At 36.1% G+C, this 27303-nt stretch overlaps 14 protein-coding genes and 1 non-coding gene across 15 annotated transcripts, besides 2 other annotated features; 8 read left to right on the plus strand and 7 right to left on the minus strand.

Annotated features, from left to right (window-relative positions):
* Window positions 1–214: 214 nt before the first annotated feature.
* BEWA_037610 (rhoptry-associated protein, putative) lies at window positions 215–1816 on the minus strand (the record flags this gene model as incomplete). Its single annotated transcript, XM_004833120.1, has 1 exon — window positions 215–1816. One exon carries the CDS (start codon window positions 1814–1816, stop codon window positions 215–217), a length of 1602 nt encoding a protein of 533 aa, XP_004833177.1.
* Window positions 1817–2464: 648 nt separating this feature from the next.
* On the minus strand, window positions 2465–3202 carry BEWA_037620 (conserved hypothetical protein). The gene is made up of 5 exons (XM_004833121.1): window positions 2954–3202; window positions 2893–2919; window positions 2722–2856; window positions 2639–2688; window positions 2465–2607 (listed from the first exon to the last, which is right to left on the minus strand). The coding sequence occupies exons 1-5, from the start codon at window positions 3134–3136 to the stop codon at window positions 2529–2531; spliced, it is 474 nt and encodes a 157-aa protein (XP_004833178.1). The 5' UTR covers window positions 3137–3202; the 3' UTR covers window positions 2465–2528.
* A 68-nt stretch (window positions 3203–3270) lies between these two features.
* BEWA_037630 (conserved hypothetical protein) lies at window positions 3271–4133 on the plus strand. The gene is made up of 3 exons (XM_004833122.1): window positions 3271–3485; window positions 3523–3705; window positions 3742–4133. The coding sequence occupies exons 1-3, from the start codon at window positions 3333–3335 to the stop codon at window positions 4063–4065; spliced, it is 660 nt and encodes a 219-aa protein (XP_004833179.1). The 5' UTR covers window positions 3271–3332; the 3' UTR covers window positions 4066–4133.
* Window positions 4134–4252: 119 nt separating this feature from the next.
* BEWA_037640 (Helicase associated domain HA2 containing protein) lies at window positions 4253–7838 on the plus strand (the record flags this gene model as incomplete). Its single annotated transcript, XM_004833123.1, has 12 exons — window positions 4253–4297; window positions 4342–4411; window positions 4447–4543; window positions 4582–4885; window positions 4921–5061; window positions 5099–5196; window positions 5234–5368; window positions 5403–6000; window positions 6035–6126; window positions 6161–6411; window positions 6447–6847; window positions 6882–7838. The coding sequence occupies 12 exons, from the start codon at window positions 4253–4255 to the stop codon at window positions 7836–7838; spliced, it is 3189 nt and encodes a 1062-aa protein (XP_004833180.1).
* Window positions 7839–7963: 125 nt separating this feature from the next.
* BEWA_037650 (conserved hypothetical protein) lies at window positions 7964–9198 on the plus strand. Its single transcript, XM_004833124.1, has 3 exons — window positions 7964–8550; window positions 8586–8696; window positions 8731–9198. The coding sequence occupies exons 1-3, from the start codon at window positions 8243–8245 to the stop codon at window positions 9170–9172; spliced, it is 861 nt and encodes a 286-aa protein (XP_004833181.1). The 5' UTR covers window positions 7964–8242; the 3' UTR covers window positions 9173–9198.
* A 20-nt stretch (window positions 9199–9218) lies between these two features.
* On the plus strand, window positions 9219–9848 carry BEWA_037660 (hypothetical protein; the record flags this gene model as incomplete). Its single annotated transcript, XM_004833125.1, has 2 exons — window positions 9219–9560; window positions 9603–9848. 2 exons carry the CDS (start codon window positions 9219–9221, stop codon window positions 9846–9848), a joined length of 588 nt encoding a protein of 195 aa, XP_004833182.1.
* Window positions 9849–10142: 294 nt separating this feature from the next.
* On the minus strand, window positions 10143–10214 carry BEWA_037670. Its single transcript has one exon. It is a non-coding gene; the product is annotated as a tRNA-Cys (tRNA).
* A 463-nt stretch (window positions 10215–10677) lies between these two features.
* On the plus strand, window positions 10678–11750 carry BEWA_037680 (phosphotyrosyl phosphatase activator, putative; the record flags this gene model as incomplete). The annotated part of the gene is made up of 6 exons (XM_004833126.1): window positions 10678–10953; window positions 10988–11117; window positions 11152–11251; window positions 11287–11437; window positions 11476–11550; window positions 11592–11750. 6 exons carry the CDS (start codon window positions 10678–10680, stop codon window positions 11748–11750), a joined length of 891 nt encoding a protein of 296 aa, XP_004833183.1.
* A 140-nt stretch (window positions 11751–11890) lies between these two features.
* Window positions 11891–15899, plus strand: BEWA_037690 (conserved hypothetical protein; the record flags this gene model as incomplete). Its single annotated transcript, XM_004833127.1, has 4 exons — window positions 11891–12016; window positions 12058–12141; window positions 12180–12278; window positions 12318–15899. 4 exons carry the CDS (start codon window positions 11891–11893, stop codon window positions 15897–15899), a joined length of 3891 nt encoding a protein of 1296 aa, XP_004833184.1.
* Window positions 15900–15916: 17 nt separating this feature from the next.
* Window positions 15917–17549, minus strand: BEWA_037700 (pepsinogen, putative; the record flags this gene model as incomplete). Its single annotated transcript, XM_004833128.1, has 5 exons — window positions 17343–17549; window positions 16652–17296; window positions 16480–16617; window positions 16002–16445; window positions 15917–15937 (listed from the first exon to the last, which is right to left on the minus strand). The coding sequence occupies exons 1-5, from the start codon at window positions 17511–17513 to the stop codon at window positions 15917–15919; spliced, it is 1419 nt and encodes a 472-aa protein (XP_004833185.1). The 5' UTR covers window positions 17514–17549.
* Window positions 17550–17709: 160 nt separating this feature from the next.
* BEWA_037710 (hypothetical protein) lies at window positions 17710–18449 on the minus strand (the record flags this gene model as incomplete). Its single annotated transcript, XM_004833129.1, has 4 exons — window positions 17710–17946; window positions 17983–18063; window positions 18106–18201; window positions 18243–18449. The coding sequence occupies 4 exons, from the start codon at window positions 18447–18449 to the stop codon at window positions 17710–17712; spliced, it is 621 nt and encodes a 206-aa protein (XP_004833186.1).
* Window positions 18450–18627: 178 nt separating this feature from the next.
* Window positions 18628–18651: a sequence feature (AT_rich).
* A 484-nt stretch (window positions 18652–19135) lies between these two features.
* On the plus strand, window positions 19136–20341 carry BEWA_037720 (hypothetical protein; the record flags this gene model as incomplete). Its single annotated transcript, XM_004833130.1, has 6 exons — window positions 19136–19527; window positions 19567–19701; window positions 19737–19896; window positions 19929–20069; window positions 20105–20163; window positions 20200–20341. The coding sequence occupies 6 exons, from the start codon at window positions 19136–19138 to the stop codon at window positions 20339–20341; spliced, it is 1029 nt and encodes a 342-aa protein (XP_004833187.1).
* Window positions 20342–21170: 829 nt separating this feature from the next.
* Window positions 21171–21198: a sequence feature (AT_rich).
* Window positions 21199–21207: 9 nt separating this feature from the next.
* Window positions 21208–23416, minus strand: BEWA_037730 (conserved hypothetical protein; the record flags this gene model as incomplete). Its single annotated transcript, XM_004833131.1, has 7 exons — window positions 21208–21321; window positions 21357–21482; window positions 21522–21606; window positions 21641–21759; window positions 21794–22048; window positions 22083–23246; window positions 23288–23416. 7 exons carry the CDS (start codon window positions 23414–23416, stop codon window positions 21208–21210), a joined length of 1992 nt encoding a protein of 663 aa, XP_004833188.1.
* Window positions 23417–23516: 100 nt separating this feature from the next.
* Window positions 23517–26652, minus strand: BEWA_037740 (conserved hypothetical protein; the record flags this gene model as incomplete). The annotated part of the gene is made up of 5 exons (XM_004833132.1): window positions 23517–25937; window positions 25974–26093; window positions 26133–26259; window positions 26296–26458; window positions 26496–26652. The coding sequence occupies 5 exons, from the start codon at window positions 26650–26652 to the stop codon at window positions 23547–23549; spliced, it is 2958 nt and encodes a 985-aa protein (XP_004833189.1). The 3' UTR covers window positions 23517–23546.
* A 182-nt stretch (window positions 26653–26834) lies between these two features.
* On the plus strand, window positions 26835–27272 carry BEWA_037750 (uncharacterized protein; the record flags this gene model as incomplete). The annotated part of the gene is made up of 1 exon (XM_004833133.1): window positions 26835–27272. One exon carries the CDS (start codon window positions 26835–26837, stop codon window positions 27270–27272), a length of 438 nt encoding a protein of 145 aa, XP_004833190.1.
* Between the last annotated feature and the right edge of the window lie 31 nt (window positions 27273–27303).

Below are 27303 nucleotides of genomic sequence, written 5' to 3' on the forward strand. Positions count from 1 at the left end.
TGCATCGAAGAGCTGATAACAACACATACAATCGTATGCTCTGTTATCAGTCTAATCGATAATTGTATCCAAATCGAGTCACAAAAGGAACAAAGTGACGTCCTAGTTATTTATCGATTATCTTTTGAGGAATGCTATATCCGATACATAAATGGTCCATCATTATAAAATGAAATACCATATCACCCTTGTAAACATCAGAGATCAGTGTCTATTAAAGAACCACATTGCCCTGAGAATCAAATGTGAATGACGCTTCTTCCTTCTTCCCATCCTTTTTCTCTTCCTCCTTATTGATGTTTTTGACCAACATGTTCTCGCAAGACTTGACGAACTTGGTAGTCAAAGAAACTCTTACACCATGTCTGGATCCCATAAGATAAGCCTTGAATGATACCATCAAAGCATGAATCCTTTCCTTAGTTATAGCCATTGGGACATTTTGGACGAGTGGTCCAAGAACATCCTGGAGCTTAGAACCAATTCTTCTCTCAAAGAATACGCCCTTGAAGGTGGCACCAGTGATGTACTTCTCATAGGCAACAACGCCTTGGAACAAAAATTTGCCCAATACCTCATGATCTCTGCTGTTGAATGTGACACCAGCCGTGTTATGTTCTATCAATTTCTTTGCGAACGCATCAACAGTTATTCTGTTGCGTCTAAAGAGGAAGTTAGTAAGAGCTTTACCATGGGCACGACTCTTCTTGAAGATGTAGAAGGCAGCCTCCAACTGATGTAGCTCTGGAACCCTGACATTCAGGACGTCATGGGCATTAAAGAGATTTACCATATCCAATGTTAGGCAATCACCACCTTGGCATCTCTCAATATATCTGATGACATGATCTTTGCATCCAGGAACTGGCTTAGATTTGCAGAAGATGTCTGGGTTGACCATATTATGCACAGCATAATCGGACATCAGAGCATTGACTCTGTTGTCGTTGAGGACCTTTATTGTTGCGGTCTTGCACAATCTAGTGAAGAGAACAGCCAATCTGTCAAGGCGCATAGTATTCAAAACAGTCATGTAAGTTGTGTAAGAATCTATCAAGTTCTTCAAATCATCATTTGACAAATCCACGCGCTTCTCCTTTGCAATGCCTCTGATGAGTCTGATCAAATGGTTCTTAGTGCTCAATTTGTAGAAGAACCTTGCCAATTTAACATTGTTGGACAATTTGGCCCACAGTCGCTTAATTTTGTGGAGCAAATAATCCTTGTAATAGATGGTAGCAGAATACAAAAACTCTGTCAACACAGCGGAATCCTTCTCATCCTCGAAGCTAAGTTTCTCAAGGTTTACCTTCAAAAGTTCCTGTGAGAAGGACTTAACACTTCCTGGATTGGATTTTCCAAACCACTCGGCAATCTTGGTAAATGGGTTGTAAGTTGGGGTGTATGCCTTAGAACCCTTGAATATAGTGAAGGCAGCATCCAATTGAGTAAGATGTGGCAACAAAACCTTGACCTGACCCTCCTTTGCAAAAACGGTAATATGATCCAAGGTCATGCAATCTCCGCCAGAACACCTTGTGATGTACTTTCCGACAAGATTCTCACATACACTTGATCCATTTCCGCAAAATCTCTTAGCATCAACATTGCTCTTAGTAACATGCTCAGCCATCAACGAATCCTTTGTCTTTACTTCATTGACATTCTCTACAGCCTCCTCCAGACCGTTAACAAAGTCCGAGGAAGTCGAGGCTTGCAATGCCTCAGGACTTTGGTGGTGTTTAACTGATAAGACACCATTTGATAAAAGCACAAATAATGGTAAAATACTCTTGATTGCCACTTGAACTCTCATTTTTAGGAGTCCTATAAAAAGTCACACAAAGACGTAGTAGACAATATCAAAAATGTGTGAATGCAACAACAGGCATAGACTTTCTAAAAATCTTAAAACCAAAGATAAAACAGTGGCACAATCACAAACTATGAAGGATATTATATGGTTGAAAGGAAGTAGACAGGAGCATGTCTACAGGTAATTATGCATCCCAGTGCAATGGAAGATTACCTAGTGCATAGGGGTTTGACAAGCGAATAGACATGTCTAAAGACGTACAAAGAGCCATTTGGTTGCAAAAGGTATGAAATTATACAGAGATTGCGCTCCATGAGCAGGTACTGCGTTGTGTATATCGCAACTGTCAGACAAACTGTGTACACATTCGAGGTACAACCCATTGTTGTAAAACATTGTCTAAAAATATGCAATAAAGTGTAAACATTCAAATACTAAGGCCAATGAGTCCTACATTGAGATAACTACCTGGGAGTACCGCTAAGATGAAACCACACCCTAGATATATAACAGTTATATCCATATACTACATTTTACCACGTTCCTCATATAGAGCCGACCGAAAGCTGGCCGATGTACTACATTTTATCTAACACCAACCACACCGATATACCACCACTATACTACACATAGATAACCACGTAAAGTAAACATTTAACACTGTTAATACCGGTAACCGCTCTACTGTCTAATATAACGCAGTAACGCAACCTTAATTCTGTTCTTTAAGTTTTAGTTTTTCCATTTTCCTAGCCATGGCTTCTTCCCTTTCCTTTCTTATTTTGGCTAATCTGCATAATGTAAATTATAAACCCTCCTTACCGTTCTAAATCAGCTTTTGCAGATGCTAACTTTCCTTCTGCCATCAATTTCTGTATACGTTGTCTAAAACCCGAATCACAAACCATTTTTTGCCTCTCAAACTGCTGTCGCTTGAGCTCTTCCCTTTCACGTCTACTTAGTTCGACGATACCAGTCTTTTCGATTGATTTACGATTCTTGTTTGGGTTGCAAACTTCGATTAAATAAGGATGTGTGTTCTATATTTTTAATATCCACCACTATGTACACCTTACATCTGCAGAAGATTCGGAGCTTGCCTCCTAAAATATATTGTCTAATAAAATATAATAATACCTCAGACGATTCTTCTTCACTGGGATCGCTAGATGATTCAGCCTCTTCATCAGAATTTTCCTCATCAGAATCATTTTTATCGATTCCCTTGTTTCTTTCAATAATTTCTTCCTCTGTAGCTAGATATCTAGATCTCCTTCTAGCGCTGAACTTTTTATGGCTCCCTCTAGTTTTATTGACCATTTTATGACAACTAATGCGTTGATATTCCGAGAATAAAGCGTGAAAACGAATGAAAATTTTGTATGGATTGGAGGCAAGAGAAAATATAGGCTACAATCAGAGTAAAGCTGGTACCCAATACGTGTACATTGAATAGTATATTAAAACACGCGGAAATCAATCTGCAAACCATGTAAATAATTAAATTGTAGTAGAAATGAATGACCTTTGGAACTTAGATATGCAAAATGCCAAAACCCTTATTAGGGATGCAAACGAACACGCAACATTATACACATCGCAGATGGACAAAAATGAGAAAAGAAAGTACATCCCCGTTATAAGAGCAAAAGTCACATCACTCAAAAAGGTAAAAGATCTTGAACTGCATTTTAACTGTTTTGTAGACCGTTAATAGTTTGGAATCGATGATACGGGGCATTGACACGGAAAATATGGATCCAGAAATATTATCGAGCAGGCGTCGCGACCTTGACGATACAGTATGTGCTCTGAAATCCCTAGAGTTGCTATTAAGAAATTCTTCAAGTTCTGAGTTTCCCAGTACATCCTACTACGACCTACCAAGGGTTTGTTGTTGGCCTCTAGTTTAATATTTTTGTTAGGATAATGAAGATTTGAACACGTTTTCAAATTCTGAGCTCGTGGATTATAGAGATACAATGATTAAAATGCAAGATGACGAACTCGATCTTCTCGACACAAATGCTAGCGCAATAAAGAACATTAGTTCCAGTATTAGAGATGAGGTCAACCTTCATACAAGGCTGCTGGGTGAAGTTAATACATCTATGGATGTAACTCAATCCCTGGTAACTCGCAATAGAGAACGCTTCAACGAGGTCATACGCAAGAGCAGCAAAAAATTTCTCATGTTTATTATTGTTCTATTGGTGGTAATTTTACTCCTAGTATCCCTTCTTCTTTGAGGAAATATTACCTTTCATCAGTTTCATTTTAAATTTTTAACAATTGAACACTCTACTAGGGCCGTTCACTTCTGAATTTTGAGTTTTTATACTTGTATTATATCTATAATGAGTTGTTTTATTATGTAGTCCCTGGCTATTAAGGAATCTGGTCGTTTACAGATAATTTGTTCAGCCAGTGGCTGAAATGTCGAAAAAATCGGCAGCTTCCAAGAAGAAACGCAAGTTTCAGGTATGAAACTTATTCAATAATAATATTAAAGTACAAAACTATAGGAAATTCTCTTCAAAGAAGAAGAAATTAAGTCATATCTCTCTAAAATTAACAAGCATGCCCTCTCTGCAAGTTTGTTTCTTAGTAACCATGATATTTCAATATAGATGATAAATCTATGATCGAAGAATTCTCTACAAAGCCAAAAAAAGTTAAACCAAACCATGCATCTTCTAATATCCAAGTTGAATCCGACTCGGATAGGTATTTTACTGTATTCTCTTGACCTTATATTCATTTAGTGAGCCAATTTGTTATGAAAAGGATCTGGAACCCATAAAACATACTGAAAAGCCACTTTCAACAGCAGAGCTTTTGGCTCTGCTTAAGAATGATAAAAAAGAAGAGGATAGTGGACCTAGAGAACCAGAACAAGTTAAAAGACAACCAGATTACAAGGGTATTACTGTGGAACGTGATTTTAACATCAACCTCAAGAGATTAAAGCTCCCTTCATGTATGATGGAACAAGAAATAGTTGATGCAATAAAATACAATGACATCGTTTTGATTACAGGGGATACTGGAACTGGGAAATCTACTCAAGTATGTCAGATAAACTGATGGAAATTATCGTATAGATCCCTCAATTCTTATATGAAAACGGCTTCTGTATCGGTAATACGATAATTGGTGTTACACAAATTAGGAGGGTTGCATGTATAGCAATTGCCAACCAAATTTCCCTGGAATTAAATTCAAATGCTCTAGTAGGATACCAGGTATAATTCAATCCCCGGCATTAATTTTCCTATATAGGTTCGTTACAACAAGGGATACAATTCAAAGTCTTGCAAAATAAAGTTCATGACTGACGGTATTCTAATGAACGAATTACATACCGACATTTTGTGCAGGTAAGTTATCCATGTGCCTGAAATCAATAAATTTTAGTAAGTATAGTGTAATAATTATTGATGAAGCGCATGAAAGAAGAGCTAATTGTGATATTTTAATTGGCATACTATCCAGAGTTGTAAAGATCCGTAGATCGCGATATGATAATGGTGATTCATTACCGCCCTTAAAGTAAGTATTATTGTCTATAATTACATTATCGTAGGCTAGTGATTATGTCGGCTACTATAAGGAAGGAAGATTTTCTTGAATCAAAAATATTTGATCATAAAATTAAAAGTTTGCATGTGTTATCGAATGCATACAACTGTACAATACATTATTCCAAAAAAACTCCTAAGGACTACGTTATAGAGGCCAGAGATAAAGTTGCTAAAATTCATAAAATTTTACCTCCCGGAAGTATTCTAGTGTTTCTTACTGGCAAAGATGAACTACACAGACTAAGACATCTTCTATTTCAAATAAACAATCCTTCACACACAATGCATCAAAATCACTCGGCCACTCATTCATCTTCATCACATGTAGATGACGATGATAAAATATTCGAATTGGAAGCTGAAGAAATTAGTGATGAAGATGATATAAGCTATAATGAAAGTGACAATGATATTTTTGAGTTTAATAGTGATGAAGAGTATCACAATGAATTAGATACAGACGATGGTTTCTATCAAATGGAATTAGATACAATGTCTAGTAATTATACAAAACTTCAAGAATCCAAATGGCTTGGATCAGATGGTTCTGGAAAACTGAAAATCGTCATTTTACACGCTTCTCAGACGGATAAGGATCAGGTATCTTTAACCATTACGCATTTATAATGTTTAGATGGAAGCATTCGCAATCCCAAATGATAATGAACGTATTGTGATTTTATCCACAAATGTGGCTGAAACCTCTGTAACTCTTCCCAATATTAGGTTTGTGAATTCATATGTCATAAAAATAACTTAGATATGTTGTTGATACTGGAAAAGAAAAAAGGAAGGTTCATAATCCTACAAGAGGGGTTTCAAATTTTGTTATTTGCAACATTTCCAAATCATCTGCTCAACAAAGGGCTGGAAGAGCTGGAAGAGTAGGTAATGGTCATTGCTATAGACTTTACTCAAACAGCATATACGAAACACTGTTTGATGATTATTCTCCAGTTGAAATAGTAGAATGTAACTTAGAGAGCAATTTGTTATTTTTATCGTCAATAGGTAAATTTTTCTAGGATCAACAGTTTAACTTGTAGGCATTGCTAATCCATACGATTTTTCTTTCTTAACACCCCCTCCTGTGGAAAACGTAGATATTGCTATGAAAACTCTAGCAACGTTAGGAGCAATTGAAGTACCAAAAACACGGGACATGAATTATAATACCATTCATTCCAAGATAACATCCGACCCACTGAAAATTTCACCATATTATCCAGATTTGTGTGATTATGGCTCTTTGAAAGAATATAAAAGGGCTAAAATCACAAAGTTGGGAAGGTGCTTATCCCTAATACCCATGGAACCCAGGTATGCAAAAATGATATATTGTACTTTGAGTAAGGGGAAGAGGGCAAATTACATCGCTTTATCATTTTGTATTGTATCTGCAATGTCATTTAGCGGAGGGCTGTTCGTGGAGAGAAATATTTCAAGGGTACGTCTTCATGAATATAATCAACAAGTTCTAGGAAGAAAGTAAGGAATTACCCAGTTTCTCAAACGATATAGATATGTTGATATGGCTATTCTGCAAATATACTCAACGTACTACAAACAAGGTGGAATTTTGTAATAATTATAACATAAACCAAAAGGCAATTGGTGAAATCTTTTTACAGGCAATTCAAGTATACAATATCCTAAAAATCAGGTTTAGTGATATCCACCTTGAACATGTGAATTGGGACGAACCCATAAAGATACCATTGCCCGAAGAAAGAAGATGGCTTAAGGAATCCATAGTCGAATGCTTAATTGATAAGTTAGCGATAAAAGGGGCATATCTTGGGAGCAAATCTGGTGGATATAAATGTTCAGAAATGCCAAATGGAGCCGAATGTGTCTATTTAAACAACACGTATTCAAAGTACAAATATGAATGTGTAGTATACAACTACCTAGTTGGGGATGAAAAAATAAGAATGAGAGACGTACTACAAGCAAATATAGCGCATGTGTCTACCATCAAATCACCATTAGTACTCTCAAGAGAAATACAGGAAACTCCGGTTCCATCATATAACAAAGAGAAAGATGTCGTTGAGGTGTATACAAAAAAGTACTATGCACCCTTGAATTATTATCTAAATGTTACAAGGGTAGCGCTGGATCACAAACACCCCTTGTCTATAAGAATATTCGCACAACACTTCTGCTTTGGACTTGTGTATGGAAGAATTGCTGAATACAGTGGACTATTGGCTGTCTCTATGGACGATTTTCTGAAACCGATAAAATTTTCCAGCAAGATTGCCATGTTATTAGAAGAAATGATTTCCAAGAATATAGGCAATAAGAAAGCATTTGAGAAGGAATATCGCAAAAACAAATTATTTCTATTCGATAAATATAAGAATCTACTAAAGGAATCGACTGTTGATACAGAAAGGCTGAAAGCAAGCTATGAATCTATGGTAGAATTGTAATTGTAATGCAAGAAATGTATAGTATCTGTATATATAATAGTTTAGATATATACGCTACGAACAAGGTTTGCCATAGAGGAAGGTGGTACCTCTTGTGGGATTAGCTTATAGATATGGTGCCAATTAATTATATATGTGCCCAGATAAGGTATGTAGCTTTATTTTAAGCAAAGTTAGAGCCATATCTATATGGCTAGTTGTTCCATGTGTCAGCGTGGTCAAAGATATTACTGCAATGGTGCACATATTTCAAGAGCAATTTCTAAACTGCAGCTAATGGACAAATTCTAAAACTTTAGGATCTATTTGGTCTTCATGAATTCATTGTATCCAGTGTAAATAATGGCTTGATCTGTTAGATTGCCTAACAACGAACCTTTGACTCCTAATCTATATATTTAACAATGGCGACCTCCGAAGCAACGCGTACGAACCTAGGTTCAGGACTAGAGGTGGATAACCTATGTTTAGGACCAATTGTTGAATATTTTGTTTGTTTAAGAAATTTTAGGAGAGGAAACAGAAGTGCTAGAAGGCAGTACAATGATGCTTTAATGGATTTAATATTAATATCACCAAAAAAATCGCTAAAGTTTATAAAATCTTCGATAACATTCGCAGCTCTCATAAATGTTATGCTATTAGTCTCAGATTTTAAAATCATGAAATTTGACAACACGCTGTGCTTAAGATGCATCCGAATTATGAAGTTGTAAGTTACTTAGAGACTCAAATACTTCGTTTCAGGTGGTTATATACTTACCGTTCCCTGCTTTTTCTGCAGCTTATCATTAGATCACTTTTTATTTATATTTTTACCAGGTTATCAAACAGAACATATCAAGAGATCACATACTGGTACGCCAATTTCGCAATTTATATTCATTTTTAGCATGTCCGTTGTAACAAACGGTCGAGGATGGAGTTGGAGCAAAGCTTTGACATCGTTCAGTTATGTTTGGTATGCCATTGGAATTATGCTGTATAAATTTCCAACGTTTTGTAATAAGAGATGGCTTTATCAGCTCATTTTTTATGTCATTATGGCAAACGTCATTCGTTTTATTTTTACGGTCGTACTCTACTATTTCACATTTCCCCCGGTATCTACTTATACAAGATCAAATCACTTCAAATCGGTAACATTTCCCGAGGTTCAGTTCAAAGATGCAGTCAATAATAGATCAACTGTTTGCGGAATTTGTCTGGATTCCTTTCAAGACTCAGATAAATTGAGGGTGTTCAACTGTCAGCATGGTTATCACTCCGCGTGTATAGATCTATGGCTCTTAAAGAGCGCTTTATGCCCACTTTGTATGAAGAGGGTTTGTTAGTTTATCATTTGAATTTTTGTCCCCCTTATGTATCATTATTCATTTTATGAATATGGGCGATCTGGGTGAGGATGCTGAACTTTTGCCAAATAAAAAGAATAAATTTAATGGAAAACACAAAAATAAAACCTTTGTCAACTTTGATTTCAATGACGACGAATGTGTATTGCAAGAATCAAATGATTTACAAAATAAAATCAATCAATTTGGTATAAAACTCTTTTATTCCGACATAACACCAAAGGTGTATATGTCTTTGTTTTCTGCAAATGTTTTAATCTTAATCGCCAGTGTTCTTCTGGACGACAAAAATGTCGTATCGATATTTATAGAAATTTTGATCACATTGATCTTCGCTTTGGAAATTTATATTAATTATATTCTTCATGTAAGTTGATCATCCAGAAAATTCGGTGATTATCTATTTTAGGGTCCAAAGTACTACACTTCTTTCGAGGGATGCCTCGATACAGCCATGGTGTCGCTCTGTTTAGCGTTCATCATTGTTGACGGAGACATTAAATACCTATTGGGGTACAGAAATTATGCTAGTGATAGATTTTCGGACTTCTTGGAGATCACGATATGCGTATCTAGACTGATCATACAAACATTTCGCCTAATACGTTTCTTTGCTAGACACAGACGTGCAAAGGTATGTATAAATACTATGTGACTGTGATTATCTATAGGTGTTGTTTGGAGAATATATCACCCTTCCGATTCTGGAACATGACGTTTAATATCCCCTATACCTTACGTGGTTGGCGATTTTGTATTAAACTAAAGTGTATATTTTAATGGCTCAAAAGTTTAAAGGGAACTGTAAATGTAATGTACCTGTTATAATGTTCTTACAGTAACGGTTATACTCACTTATTTTTCAATTTACGAACAATATACTATATTTAACGCCTTGATCATTAATAAATTTATCAAATAAAACAATATTGGCAATATTCCAAAAGCGAGGGCGCGCACGGATTTGAACCATGGACCCGTTGATCTGCAGTCAACTGCTCTACCACTGAGCTACACGCCCTACTCCAGGCCCCCCAATTTTCAATCTAAGTTAAATTTAGAATTCAGAAAATGCTACAACACAGTGCAATTCATCATTCAGTTTTTTAATTACGACGTCCCTACATTGTATTTTTATAACATAATAATAACGGAAACTACACATTAGACATTACCCTTGACAATTCCATAGTTTACCACAGTGCGCAAATTTCCATAAAAGTTTGTACATCTTTAGGAATAAATATGAACAACTGGCTAGATATGTCCTTGTGATCACAACCGAATTCTTCTAGAAACTGACCAGTGTTATCATAATTTCCTCTTTTAGCGTGGAACTTTTGTTGAATCCATGGTAAAATTAACTGTCCACATGGTAGGCTGAAAATATCTGTTACCGCACCATTTGTGAAAATATAACAAGCTGTTCATTAACCCTTTGTATATTATAACTTCTAGTTTTGAAAATAACTTAAACTGTGCCCATGAATTATTCGGATGCTGTCGTTGGCACACCTTCCAAGCCTAATGTAGACGTAATAACATTCATAAAACTACTGAATGAGTCTGTACAAGGGCTAAAAGTATCGGACGTAGACGTGAATTCAGTAACATCGCTTGACGAAAGAAATGTAATCTCAGATCTCTATTCCATGCTTGAAGAAATCAGCAAACTAACTGACAAACATGATCCTGATCGGTATAAAGATTGTAGATTTGGAAACAGGGCATTCGGCCTATGGCTAGATGAAGTCACTTTGGTACCATTATACATGTGACACAAAACATATGCAGATGTGCGACGATCTATTCAACAAATATCGCATAAACAGCCTAATTAACTCAGACAATAACTGCCTTGAAACCCTAAAGAATCACTTTCTTCATTCGTTCGGCAATAACAAGAGGATAGATTATGGAACTGGTATGTTGCACACTACGGCTATAGTTGTCATTAGGACACGAACTAGAATTTGTCTGTTTCTTAAAAGGCTTGTACAACTTAAATGTGTTTAAAGGCAGTGATTTGAAGGCACTTGTGTTAATCGTAGTAAACAGGTATAAAAACGAAGATATTCAGTACACACCTTCAGATACTTTGAACTTGTGAGAGTTTTGCTGGACCGCTACACATTAGAACCAGCTGGTAGCAAGGGCGCCTGGGGAATCGATGACTATCAGTTCCTTCCATTCATTTTCGGATCTTCCCAGCTCATGCTATGCAGCGAAATTCCACCGTCAATGGTTCGTCTCTCTGTTTGTTGTGATTACTTTGTATACAGAGTGTTGATTTGGCGTTTGTAAAGCAACATAGGGACAATTACATGTTTATGAGGGCTATGGAATACAAAATTACGGTAGGCAAGCGAACATTTGTATCATATCTACGAATATTCAGGTTCTAAAAAATGTGCCACTGGAAATTGGATCACCAATGATACATAATATAATAACTTCATGTACGTGGAACAAGATTAACCATGGTCTGCTTCAATTGTACATTAACGACGTAGAACGACTGAATAGTAAGAATATCGTGAACACACAATGCAATTAATCTAAAATTCTCACTAAAAATGTTCATAAATTTAACAGTATAAATGGTAAATGTGTGTCGTGTGGCTGTAATTTACCAAGAATCCAAGAGGGTGTTACAGTCTCTGATTATGCTGTGTTTTTGGAAAAGGATAATGCGAGATGCAGCGAGTTTTCACCCTTGGCATTTGTGCCATGGAAAGCAAAGTGGAAAGCGCTCCTATGCAATCGATACTTAAACTACTAGAAGATACCGGAGATTTCAAAATTATCGTATTTCCAGAAAAGGTTTGCTAAATTAGCTTATATAGAAAGATCATAAACTACAGATCATTCTAAATGAGCCCGTTTCCGAATGGCCGATCGTTGAATGCCTTATTGCCTTCTACTCCTTTAAATTTCCTCTGGAAAAGGTATGATGTATAAACTTTCAAATGTATTTACATTATAGGCAATCGAGTATGTGAAACTTCACAGGCCAGTTGTTCTAAATGACCTAGAAAAACAAAGGGTATTCCGATCAAGAGTTGATGTGTATCGCGAATTACAGGTATATTCACAATTTACTCGCATAATATGAAATATTCAGGCATGTAGAATACCTCATCCAAACTATGTGCTTGTTGATCATGATGCCGTCAAACAAGGGTTACATGTTTTTGAGGAGCATTATGATTATATTGTTTACGATAATGTGAGAATAAATAAGCCGTTTATTGAAAAACCTGTCGATGCGGATAATCATAACAATTGGATATATTATCCTAGAAATGCTGGTGGAGGTTGTAAAAAGCTATTCAGAAAGGTTCAGGACAGAAGCAGTAAATATTGTGCGGATATACACAATGTTAGACGCAATGGGTCATATATATATGAGGAGTTTATGTCTACATTTGGGACTGATATCAAAGTTTATGCTGTAGGGTGTATGTTTGCCCATGCTGAGGCCAGAAAATCGCCTGCACTTGATGGTAAAGTTAGTAGGTATGCGGATGGAAAGGAAGTCAGGTACCCTGTAATATTGACAAGTAAGGAAAAGACCATAGCTTATCGTATTGTTGATCACTTTGGGCAAACAGTTTGCGGTTTTGATATATTAAGAACCATAGATGGACCGTATGTATGTGATGTAAACGGATGGTCATTTGTTAAGCGTAACAAAAAATATCATATGGACTGTAGTCATATTATTCGCATCATGTTTCTATTGAAATTGGAAGCAAAATATAATATAATCCTAAGAAATGTAATACCTGCCAGATTTGTTGCCGATGAAACAGCTGAAGCACTGAGAAAAACATTCGCTGACGTAGCCCATAGATACAAGGGAAATGATACACATGAAGAATTGTGTTCTGTAATTGTTATTATGAGGCATGGTGATAGAAAACCCAAGCAAAAGCTAAAGTTTGTAACAGAAAATCCAAAAATTACCTCATATTTTAATAATCGCCAAGATGAACCACAGATTAAGCTTAAATCACCAGAAGAAATGAGCCACATTGCTGAAGTTAATTCAAGCATTATTGCTGAGCTAGAATCAAAAATTGGTGTATTAACTAACTACTCATATAAACCTGGAAGTTTACTAAAAAACAACTCTTTCTACTCAAATCCGGATGTTAAGAAGCTCTTAGATGAATTGTCCAATCACAAAGAATTTGATAAAATGCTAAAGCTTGATGACGGCTTCTCTGGTATTAATAGGAAAGTGCAACTGAAGGTTGCAAGCTTAGATGAAACGTGTGTAAAACAGGTTCTTATTGTTGCAAAGTGGGGAGGTGAATTGACATCTGTAGGCCAATCTCAGGCTGAAGATTTGGGAAGACGCTTGCGTCAAAGTTTATATCCCACTGATTCCAGCGGTCTCATTAGGTTGCACAGTACATATAGGCATGACTTCAAAATATTTAGTTCTGATGAGGGGAGATGTCAAATTACAAGCGCTGCATTTACAAAAGGCATATTGGAATTGGAAGGAGAACTGACACCTATATTAGTAGCAATGACAATTAGAAATAAAAAGGCACATACTCTTCTCAACGATAATGCCCAAATTGAGGAAAGGACGCAGTGCAAGAATAGACTCAGCACTATCCTGAAAAATTGGGATAACAAAGAGAGGCTGGAAGAAATACTATCCCAAATTGAAGAAAATGGAGGTCAATATTATAAATCTGCTCTAGAGGAGATTGATTTTCACATGTCAGACTTAGAAAGGCTCTATTCTCATATAACAGATTTTATATGTGCTATAAAGCGCGAAATTAAAATGTGGATGACCCTCTATTCTGTCGATGAATATGCCAGTAATGTAGTTGGAACATTGTATAGTATTCACTTTAGATGGAAAAATCTCCTAGATAAATTCAAAAGACCCGATGATCCTACCTTTGACTTCACAAAATTGGCTGATATTGTAGACAATGTTCGTTATGATCTAATCCATCATCATTTTTTACTAGGGCACGGATTAGATGTTGCTTTTGAACTTTATAACATTGTTCAACGTCTATCATCTGTCATATCCCCTTCTGAATACGGAGTGACTCCCCAGGAAAAGCTAAAAATTGGTGTTAAAATTGCTTGGAGGCTATTGGAAAAAATATTTCACGATGTTACATTTCACAAAATTTATGAAGATGATGTAAATAGGGAAAATGATTTGCATCGTAATAGGGATTTGCTCTACGCTACATTAGTTGCGCCAAACACTATTTCTAAAAGCAAAGATATTGTCAGAGATAAAATTAACTCAATTATTGAAGGTAGTTGTAATACTCAAAACCTCACGGAATATAGCAAAATAGAGCTATCTGGAAATAATACCCCAATTATTTCAAACATTAATTATGAGCCTACTGGCGCAATATCTTCTGTTGCCGCAGCTTCTGCCAGTGCTGCATCAGTAGCTGCAACTTGCCTCGCATTATCAAACGTTGGAATAAATAATTCTGGATTTTTTAAGGGCAGCGATAAGGCATGCTGTATAGGTGGAATCAAACCAAGTGAAATGTTTTTGTGTTCATCAGAATCCAGAATTGAAAAGTTATGGAATGAGCTAGAAGGAGAAAAGACAAACGCTCCTTGTGTAATAAATTCGTCTGCATTGTGGGCCCATTCTAACTTGGAACGCGCTGATTCAAGAAGTGATATAACTCAAGGGGGTGCTATGGCTGCTACAGATGATGGAAATTTGGTTCGTTTAGAAGCAGATGAAGCTGCAAAATTGGGAATTAGGTCCCCGTATCGTATAGTTAGATCGAGGTATTACGTGACTTCTGCATCTCACTTATTCGCGATATTCAACTTTTTTAAATATGCTCACTATTTGGATTCTGGTGAAGCTGATAATACCCCAAGTGGAGTTGATGACATAAAAGACCTGCACTATCTGTCACACATTGTTCTGAGGGTTTGGCGTAGTGAAGACAAAGAGAACAACTACGTGCATAGATTGGAGATTTTGGTAAGTTCTGGAGCGAAAGATGGCTTTGGTCAGAACTACGAACTGCTTACAAAAAATGCAAAATCACAAAAATATAAATATAAACGACACATACAGAGGTTTAAAATTAATACAACCCAGTGTCAATTACTTTGCAAGAGATGTCGTTCCTCAGTTAATTATAGTTGTTTAAACGATCAGATTTTGCACACGAATGATTTAATTCCTCATGACTCCAGTAAAAACAATCTCAAAAGAAGTTCATCTGATGGATTTCTCCTGAAGGATTGCTCCACCTATTCTGAATTATCCACAAAAAATGATCCGTTATGTGATAATACACTCGAAGCAGAATCAAAATATAAGTCCAAGGAGTATTTATGTGAGCAATGCTTTAGAAGTGCAGTTCTCTCTAATAACTCATCAGTTGATTTTGTAAATGATATTTCCACAGCTGAAAGCGCAGCGGAAATGCTAACCCCCGTGACTACTCGCAATCTAGTGGGCAACTCCAAAAATTTGCGTCAAGGAAGCAATACATTAATTAGTAGAGACAATGACGGGAACATTGGAACAGCTACGAACCTAGAACAGTTTTGTGTGCCACCATACTGCGAACTGAGCAGTTTGGTTGTTATGGATCATGACTTCGAGCTGACTAAATTTGAAAATTATCTCACAAAGGCATTTGACAAAATCATGAATATGGAAATAAGTTTATGATACCTGTACTAAGGTATCTATATATTCTTGGTTTGTATCTAAATGGACTGCTGGTGCGAATCCAACCATAGCAGGCGTAAAAGACGTTGATCTTTGAAATACCGTATAAAAATGCTTCATGAATGCATTCGTTCCAAGAATATAGGCATTTCCATAAGCCGATGGAACATTTATCTGCATGTATGCCGGTTTGCAGATACCTTTAGCAATAAATAGATACTGTTCTGGCCGAATTTCGACAGATATTCCTCCAGTGAAGACATACTTTATAACTGGGTACTCTGATAAAACGGAATCCAAATCACCATTACAATTTTTGTAAGGGACGAACGTTTTGAACTTTGAAAATTCATCGTGTGGTAGTGTATTAAAGCTAGTTCCGGAGTCAAAAATCACATAAGAATTTGTACTACAACATAATTTATTATTACCAATCCACAGTTCCGATAATTGTACCTCCCAATAATATTCCCTTATTAACGGTAGCATCTTTATTTCTTCTTTATAAAAGCGGTTGTCCACACCACCAATCAGCAATGCTGAATACTAGAAATTTTTGTATTTCGTGATTTTTACATACCTTCTTATCATTTGAAAAGTACAATGAAAATATAAGATTAGCACCAATTGTCTTTGAATAGTTATCATACAAGGGTAAGGAGCTATTCCAAGCCATGTCAGGAAACCCTAAACCCACAATACCTTCAAATTTTATCATCTAAAAAGTGATTTCTTGGCATGAAAATACTTACCTTGAATACGTTGTGATCAGTTCTATCTGGTATCTCTTGTTCAACTAGACCGAATACTTGATTCTTCACAATATCACCTTGAATTTCAAAGTTATCTGAAGCTGGTTTCCCAACTATCACCCCAGTTCCAAATTTTATCTTTATCTCAGCGTTTTCCTGGGAATCTATTGGGACAAAAGTGGAAGAACCTTCGTTAAATTTGTGAACATTTGTACAAGTCTCAGAATTGCAATTAGAACTCACAATCCATGTATTCGTGCTACCCGTATCGATTAGGGGATTAACATACTGAGGTGGAGTTCCAACCCCTATTCGCATAACGTACTGAATGTGTTTCAGGTATGGTATCGGAATACACTTTTTTTCAACATGCGATGTTACGGTTTCTAGATGTGTGTCTCCAGCTACAAATTTTGCGGTCTTTGTTCCACTTCCATGTTCATTGTATTCTTCGTATGTATAGCAATAGCTGGAATGATGTGGAATTTGCGATGTTAGGTCATTTACTCCAAGTGATCCAGACAAACCCTGACCACGATACATATAATGAATGTTGCCATCGTGTGCTTTGCTCCAATTCTCATTATGTAAGTCATTGACGTCTTCTTTGTCAGTCGAAAAAATGGCAGTCAGGGGGATCAATCTCTATATCATTAGCATGTATGTCTAAAAATCACTTCCTTAAACACACCTTGTTCGTAGGACCATCATATATACAGGGTTCAACCTTGTCTTTAGTTACTGTGCTGCATTTGGGAAGTGCTGAAGGATTTGCGCTGCTTTTGGTACACTTGGCGCTCCTTGGGGCAGATAGTAGGAGTAAATGAGCAAGAGTGACCTTGACACACAATAATGGATGCATCACGTATTAATCATATCTATAAACAACTATCCTCCTAGTAAACTTACGATTGCCAATCACTTGGCTCCAGAGTCGCGGGGCTTGCACCTTAGGGCAGACTACCCCTGTCTATCGAATGGATATATACATTATGTACAGACGTTATTTTACGCTAAAAACTGGCCAATGTCAACTTTACCCGTGCTCATTGACAAAGCTATTGTTGCTGCCTCAGGAATGTTTTGAAAAATGTATATGCAGCTTCTGTATCCATGCTAAGTTGTCTAGCATCGTTAGAACTCAGTTCTTCATGGGCACCCATACCTTCTAGCCTTTTATCCCACTTCTGGAGTTTGTCCACCGACTTTAGGGTAAACGCCTCGTTGGAATTCTTCTCGTGTGAAGATTCTATGGAACTTATAGACAAAATAAGACTGTGTAAAAGTGGGTAGAGCTAAAAACAAATCTTTGGGTAAATGTGTAAGCATACCTCATCCACAGCTATACTTCCAAGTTTGAGTGCGTCGATCAGAGTTATAAAATGCTCACTAAGTTCGAATATCATTAGCTTCTACAGCGTTATCATTACTATAAAGAATAATCTGATGCAAACCTGATTATTCTCCTTTTGATCTTTAGGTCGTTCTAAAGTAGCTGGCTGGCCAACCTTTATTCGATTAAGTGCCAAGGGGCAATGGAAGCTGAATTCCTGTGTCGAATTTCGGCGCCTATTGGTGACAATCAAATTACCTTGGAAAACGAAACGAAGATATCCGGTGTAGCTTCATTTAGGACCTTACACAATGATAGCAGTGATTTGCATTCTGTTTCATATTCATCGGACGGCGAATATCCACCGATATATCCTCTTTCCAGATATTCCAGAGCGTATAATAGCGAATATAAATCCGCAGCCTGCGAAGGATCGTCCTTCAGCAAAAATGCTGTACTAGCCATCAGAATACCTGTATAGATACAAAATGAATTGAATAGGCATTTATCTCGAAATTAAACCTTTATGCATTTTTAAGAGTGTGATATTTTTCTGAATTTGTAACCACACTTTGTACTAAAATGTTGGTAACACAAAGTACCTAAAAACAAGGAATCTTATACAGGCACCTGAAACTGGTCCTTTTAAAAAATAAAAAATATATAACTCCTAAAGATGAAGCATATTGACGCTGTGGACGATTAATAATCTCCTATGCATCAGCTCAATGCAATTTCAGGATGTCTAGGAGTTACCATATGATACAATTAGGATTAGATTAAGTATTAATAGTTATAGTTTACAAGGATAGGTATAGCCTACTTGTTAGAGTAAAGAACTGGGAACCATGGTAAATGGAATGGACCAAATCAAAAACTGGCTTCCCGATACGAACCGAATATTTAAATCATGTGAGTAATATCAAAAATAACTTTAGATGTTGGCACTTTGTCCCACCAACAAACTCCTTATAGTGCCCTAGCCAAGGTTGTCTTGATTCCATAAATACAGATTATCTTTTAACTCCATTATGATGATTTTTAGACAAATTTATTTGTTTTTATTCATTTTATTGGATGTGTGTATCTTTTTTGCCACAGATGGGAATTCTAAGGGCAAAGGTAAAAACAACGTCCATCATAAAAGTGGAATGTACGCACACATCACAAATATTAGCAATTCAGGCATTTTAAATAGTGGTAAATTTAAAGATGATATAGATTATAATGGAATCCATCCCATTCATGAAAAATTTAACCATCTTCTACCTACATACATCGGCCAACCACCTGTACAAACCGCATATCCAAATACTTCGGATGTAAATCAATCTCCACCAATTGTAAATGGACAACCTACACCTATGGCAAATACATCTACTTCACCACCTCCATATTCAGGTGATGGCTTGAAACAGGATCCTTCACAGGCAGTTGTGCCACAACAGCCTGTACCTGGTAACAATGAAACAAAGGTACCAGAAGTGACTCAAACAGAAGAAAAAGTAGGAGAAAATAAAGACAGTATAGCATGTACCCGTTTGTATGTTTCTCTGTCTAATCTGATTTAAAATGATTTCAGCTGGTTTATCTTCTCTTATTGCAATTCCAACACACAAGTTACACCAGAAACTGCCAAAAGTGAAAGTAATGGAAACGTAACACCGGTAATATCGCAAAATTGCAATCCGTATGGTACCGGAAATGTCTCTTTGAGGTATGACTTCAAAGCTGATCCATAAACTTCTTCAGTGATTTCAAAGAAACAAACGATAATGGTTGGATCGTTGTAAACGAAAACAACACCCCCAAGATTACACGCAACAGACAGGTTGCGTCGAGCATTCCATCTACACTTCAGCTTAAAAATACGCTATGCAATGCATTCGAAGTTCGTGCAACAATAAAACTGGTACTGAATTACAATAGTTTAATCTTCTACAGAGTGAAAATAGTAGTGGTGGGATCATGATTCGTGGGTCTGATAAAAATATGACATTAGTCGAACTTAATATCACCACTAAAACAGTTTCACTGAAGCTCCTTAATGATACGTCACAAGAACTAATAGCTGAACAAGTTTATGTGAGTTTTGCTTTAGATAGTCAACGAATGTTCAGGATCGTATGAATAGCCAATTTATTCACTATATATCAATTAAAGACACTGGGTATAAAGGGTTTGTTTAGCATGAAATTTTTACAACTCGTATCAGAGGAATCACAGTTGAAATTGATGATAACAAAGTTATAAATCAAGATGGGCAAATAAGCACGACATCTGGAACTATAGGTGTTTTTGTTTCGTCTGGAAATGCTACATTCGGAGACCTCTCTGTCTCACCCATTACTACATAGTAAAATCCAACTACCCACTTATTAATTGTAAATCATGTTGTTTCTTGCTAAATACTAGGCTTCTTTTCTAGTTCATATTAATGTTGCCTCATTGGACGTTTCCTAGAAGAATTGTGGAAAGGCCAATCCTGTCTTAAAGTTCAGTAACAAAGGGATCATATTCCAGTATTTACATAAGCCCTGAAATTATATACTATAAATTTATTACACTTTATCAAATAAAGTGTGCGTGTTCCGTAGAGTAATTACATTTATAGAGAAGTGGAACTCTAGTCTATGGATAATATATTCCACGAAAGTAATTAGAGGAAATATTATGTACTGAATAACAACTCTAAGGGTTAATTCATAGTCTATCGACGCAATTCTTACGGTTTAGACTGTTTAACTACTAAAGATTCCTCAAGTATTGCGAAAGATGTGTTTTAAAGAATTGTGGTTTACGTAGATACCTTAATTTTAAAAAATAGAAGAAAGGACATTCCATTGGTACATAGAAATCAAAGCCTTTAATTGGATTTTAATATGAATATTAACCGTCTAAATAAGTGTTTACATACCATTGATTTCTAATACTATATATTTCTTGGTGAATACAAAATAGGACTAGAGTAAACTATTAGACACCACCATATGTTATAATACAAGCAACTCTAAATGCACACATTTTGGTGTTTTAGAATAGATGATAGATTCCTTTTGGTTATAAATCTTATATAAAGCGTGATTGTGAAGCTATTCTAGATCAGTAGAACAAATGTCTTACAGGTGAGAATATAGCAAAGCCCAATACACAAAAGATCGTAAAAGTAAATATAACTATATTCACAATTTATTTATACTTAATAATAAATAATCATCCAGTGTTATATCTCAGGAGTATTTTTTATTTTCGTTTTGGTACCTTTTCTATGCTTGATCGACTGCAAAATAGTTAACAAATCAGCATCATGGGCACCCAATGTTGAGAGAGAATTTATCTGGACAATGAATGATAAAGAACAAACTAACAAACCAAAATTGTTATGTGTGAATATGAGAATGTTTCCAGTAATAATATGTTCCTCCTAACAAGATTTATAATAGATGAGACGGCAGGTATGAAGGAGGAGTCCCCAAACGCTTTCGCTATTTTTACCACCTGAAAATAACAGCCTTCTACTATACAACTAAAAATTACCGAAAATGTTGGAATATCAGCCCTAGGATCATCCAATATCTTGCATATATTCAGTAAAATCTTATGGGATATCTCGACAAGTTGACTAAGCAGCATTTAAATACGGTAGAGAAACATACCTGTCTGAATTACCACTTTTGTCACAAGTAGCATTATATTTTGAATAAATTTTGGAAAACGCATAGGTTAAGTTAGCGATTTCATCGCCTTTGTAAATATTTAAACATTTTATACATTCCTATGAGAGCTATTTTTTATCAATATAGACATACGTTTGCGATCATTAGTAGTAGCTCGGTATGAAACAGAATTCTTGATTTGACAAGAGAATAAACCAATGACAAAAGCGTTATAGGTTGGAGGTTTTCAGCCTTAGTTGTCCCAGAACTTTTGCTCTCATCCAACGACAAAAATAGCTGATAAAAACGCTGGCAAAAAGTTCTAGAAGTTACATCATCCAGTTGTTCACCTTTTGTATATGCTTGAAAAATCATAGTTAGACTTTGCCAGGAATGACCTTCGAGCATCTATAAAACAAGTAAAAAGCATGGAGAAAAATACCCTGGTACACTTATTCCACAAAAGTACATGGTTATCTGACTTGTATTTAAGCCTTCCAAATGCATGTATGATCATTGAAGCCTGACGATGATCCAAAGAATCCACTCTAATAGGAAGTATTCTATCTATCACCGATAATAGATGCTCATGACATACAAGCACCTTGGAAAATGCATTTGCTACAACACAGATGTGACGATTGGTCAATTCATTTTTCCTTGCTATAATCTTTTTAGCTAAAAGACAATATAATTCTAGATATCCGGAATCATTTGCGGGACCGAATTTGGAGTATGCATTACATAACGATACTAATGTGTCAACATTGTAATTATGGCAAGAAGGTTTTATATGCTCCTCTAAAAAATCAAACAGTTTCTTGTTTAGGATATTTTTTCTGGAAAATCCATTCGCTATGAAGTGTACTACATTTTCGCTCCATTCCTTTTTCTCAGAGGTTAAATTACTATCATCTCCCTGTTTAAGTGATAAATTTTCTGAGAGGATGAGATTACAAATCTCATTAAGGTACCTGCTTACATTAAACTTTGACCTTGATAATATGTTTACCAAAATGGAGAGGGATTTTAGGCTAAATTTTCGTAAATTTTTCAAAATTGCCGGGCTCACTGAATCGAAGAGTCTCTGCGGAGTATCAACATCATCTAAACTTGAACTATCATGCAAGCAATCAACAATAGTGTTAAGTGCAGATAAAAGACCGTACTCAGTGAATATTTGACCTCTTTCAACGGTCTTACGTATTAAACGTGCTTGTAATTGTGGATTTTTATATCCAAGTTTTACAAAACATTTCAATATAATTCCACATTCTGCACCGTTAAGTTCACTAAAACATTCAGCTATTTTATCCACAGCACCGTCAATAAACCTTTTCTTCTCAGTTTTATCGCAAAAATCCGATTGTCTAGAGTTGTTAGTCTTTCTTCTCTTTCTATTACAGACCCCTGGACTAGCACCTTCCGATATAGATTGAGTGCAGTGACGTAATAGTGATGATAAAACAAAGTCTACTGGGTTTGAGGCATACTTTACCCTGGCTTCAGCGAATTGTTGAGGCATATATTCTAACTTTGTATTTACTGCAATTTCGTTGCGTTCAAGCCATGCATCCACCATATCAAAGGGGATTTTATCAACTATCTAAAGAAAATAAGTCAAATTCCGGATAATAGTGACATTACCTGGGCCTGGAGAGCCTTCTCCTTAGTTTGTCTGGGATGATAGATCTCACCAAAGGGTAAGTTTGGCGCATTTGAGAAATATCTACCCCGTAAATTGTATAATGTAGCTGTATGGCATGTTCTTGCCATTTCGGTCGGTCCTACGTCATAACGGGTCTGGAAATCAAACGGAGCGACACATATTAAATACTCGGGGCTAAAACCATATGTTATGAAATAACATATAAATGATTGTCTTTAAAATTTATGTGTCGTCATGTTAAATGGCAATGGCGCGTTGTACAATAGCAATGCGATCACCCAAGCCAAGGGCAACATTTTGTGTTCTACTGCGGATTCTAAAACATCCCGAGTATACATCTTGGTCCTTTCTTACTATGCTAAGATTAGCTAGAGCTTCTTCACCGTATATTGTTTTCACGAATAGATTCACTGCGAAGAAAGAAGAGTCGTCCGCTAACGCGGCAATCTCGGGCAATGCCGAAAGATAGTTGATGTATTGCGTAAAATACTCCTGATTGTTGAAAGAATTTGATCCAAACGAATTCTGAATGTGTGATGGAGGTATGTGACCAACAACTGTCATGTGTGTGGCCTCAAGCACTTTATATAATAGTTCCAGTGGTTTATGAGATATTGGATGTAGCTTTATTTTGTGTTCCCACTCGAAGTCAGCCCAGTAGCTGCGGAATACAGATGGTGAAATAAAGCTGGGTACAATGTAGTCGTACATTGAAATGCGCATTGGATTAAATGGTAAGCAATCTTGCAACGAGGATTTGGACTTGTTGAAGTAGACATATCCAAATATCGCATCATCTTCACTGCACTTTATTCTAAAATTTACCTCAATAACACTACTGCCACCGGACGGTAATGTTAGTACTGGTATTGGTGATAGTTTTTCCAAATTGTCCCCAGTGGACAATTCAACGGTAACGTTTTGCAACAGTTCTTTGCTCATATTTTCTATCAATATAGTAATGTACATTTTTGTCCCTATTATTTTCGACATACCCTCGACATATAATGGGTCAGAGATTGATGTAAATTGGTGAATGTTTCTGTAGGTATCCAAAGATGATTTGTCTTGGATTGTAGTTATAGAAGGAAGCGTGAGTTCATCAATATCAAAATCATTTAATATATTAATCTGTTCATTGTATATAGCGTCATCGATGATCCAGTCATCATCCTTGCTACATGTGGAAGTAAATATAGATGGGAAACTTATATCAAGATCAAAGTCTGTAACATGTTGTGCTGTAACTGAAGAAACCTTTGAGCCAGATTTAGACAAGTCAATATATTTCAAAGATAGTTTGGCATACTTTTCATTGTCTTTTAACAAGCCAACCAACAATGTTAATATAGTTTTGAGTCGTTTTAACGAGTAAACCTGCAGATTAGTAGGTGATTGCAATAGTTGTGTCAAGTTCCCTACGATCAAGGCAATCTTTGCTACAATATCCTTATCGTTGCATCTTAACGCCATCTTTAGTAGAGAATGCCCTATTGAATTATACAGAAGTGGATCGGATTTGTCGATCAGAACACGGCGCATATTGTCATTTGCATTATTTGCATCAACACTCAAAATTTCTGTACCATATGTACCATCTTCTAATATTACAGTAGTTGTCGTTATAGAGGGAGTGACTACTTGACTAACAGATTCATCAATTGAATTTATAGCCTGTAGGTTGCTTACAATTGGGAATGGCGATAGTATATCGTAGATATAATTACAAGAAAACGAGGCTAACTCTTTTTCGGCAGAGAATTCACCAATTATCCAGAAACAGATTGATAATACATCCGTGTGAGGAATTGTATCAAGTACTTGCAAGAGTTTTCTAATAGTTATTTCCCTCAGTTGTGGCAATAGTTCCGTCAATTGCTTAAAAAACAAGGCGATATCTATAGCTGTTTGAACGTGATTATGAGATAAAAACGATAGCAATGTGTCATAAACAATACTACTGTGTTCAGGATAAACTCCACAGGTATGATGAATGGCCTTTATTAATATAATACGATATTTTGAGGTTTGATCCACGGTATAAATTGATGAATCATCAATCTTTATGAATTCGCGCTTAAAGCAAGAAAGAAGTTCGCTAACATTTTGCCTATTAAGTGAACGCAAAACCAATGACAGCAAGCCGTATGTTACATGGAAATTGGTACAGGTCAGCCCTCTTATCAAATCCATAACATGATCTTCTAATACATTTGGTGCATCATTGGCCAGCGATGATTTTGTGTATAATCCACGTAGTTTTGAAATTACAATTAACTTCACATTTAAATCTGACTCATTTAATAATATCTTTACCAGTGATTTTGCTGCAACCTTGCGAACGTGTAAAGGTGTAACACTCATGCGAACAATAATATCTGACCCAGAAAAAAGCACTGAATTATCGTTGGAATTTTCCAGTATCATAATAAACACCCTCATCATCAGTTCCTTTATTTGTTCGTTTATATTACTTAGGCTAAAAAATGATGATAGTATAGCCAGATGAACAACTGGAGACAAATTTAGTAACATGTTCTCCATACCCAATATGTATTGTACACACATAGAAATATCGCAAACTTCCAATAATTCGTAGCATCTCAATATCCCAGAAACATCGTCACACTAAACAGTTCATATTTACTCAGAACCTTAACTTACAGTTGTGATAAAAGCTTCAATGTGATTGAAGGAAGCCAATACAAGGTCGGAACCAAAATTTTCAGCAATACTTGTTAAACAGAGTAGAGCATTTCTGTAAACATATGGTTCATGATGTTTCTGCAAAAACATGATTAAAGCTTGGTTTGGTCCACTTACAATGTTATCAATAATTGATGGAACCAATGGTTGTATTAGGTTCAGGTGTCTTATTTTTGATAGAAGTCTCAACACAGATCCCCTAACAAACTCATTTGGTGAGCACAGATCATTCCTTAATGCATTGCTGCAAAATTAATGAGTGCGTATATAGCAAACCTACCATACGAGTATAAGTTCGTCTCTAACAGTGCCATCTGGTTTACACATGTCAAAGATTTGAAAGAATAAATGGACTAATTTTTTCAGACGGTGATGGTTAGATGGAACAGCAAAGCGTATGATTGACATCAATAGAGACGATACATCCTCGCCGCGCAGAAGCACTAAAACGTCATAGATGCTAATTAAAAATATACTTACGAAGTATAATTTGTTCCAAAGCTGCAACCTTTTTAGAATTACTATTATCTTCTAATTTCTTTTTAATCGATGCTAATGTGTTGTCCATAGGAATATCTATGTCGATATATATCGAACATAGATGTTCAGAGTCTGAACACTGTGCTGATGCAACCATTTTAGTATAAATAGTTCTTGGTGATCTTTCACACCCATAAACGGCCACACCCTCCGATGTGGACAACCCACACAAGCTAAGCAACACATGTCTATCCGGTGAGTGTTATTGCGCCTTTGAAACGCGTTATAACAGTATAAATGTATAGCTTTGTGTTGTAGCTCGAGTGTTTGGTGGATACAATGAAAAATACCTTACTTTGCGGATTATTGGTATTTGGTGTTTTAAAGTGCCTCGTGTTGGTTTCTAAAACCATACCGAGCCATATAATACAAGAGTCATCTTGTATATTTGTACTGGATTTATCCAGATATGTACCGTGTATTCTAGAGCTAGCAATACTTGTTTCAACATCGCTATCATCGTATCAACTCGCTTCAGCAATCAAGGAATTAGGCGGTTTATCATCAACTTTAGACATTTTTCTAGAATCTAAGCTTCATAGTGATGAAAAGGTTCACGACTCCATCGTCAACATACTCATATCGCTGTCAACCCTTATCTCATGGATATTCATCAAGGCATACTTGTACAAACAAAATAAATATCACGATGGCGTCCTAAAGCATCAGGAAGAGAATGATCCCAAGTTGCTGAAGGAAAAATGCCTTAAAATATAGTAATTTATTTTAAATGGAAATGTCAATATAT

This window comes from Theileria equi (assembly GCF_000342415.1).
Source record: "Theileria equi strain WA chromosome 2 map unlocalized gcontig_1105316255037, whole genome shotgun sequence".
NCBI classification, from domain to species: domain Eukaryota; phylum Apicomplexa; class Aconoidasida; order Piroplasmida; family Theileriidae; genus Theileria; species Theileria equi.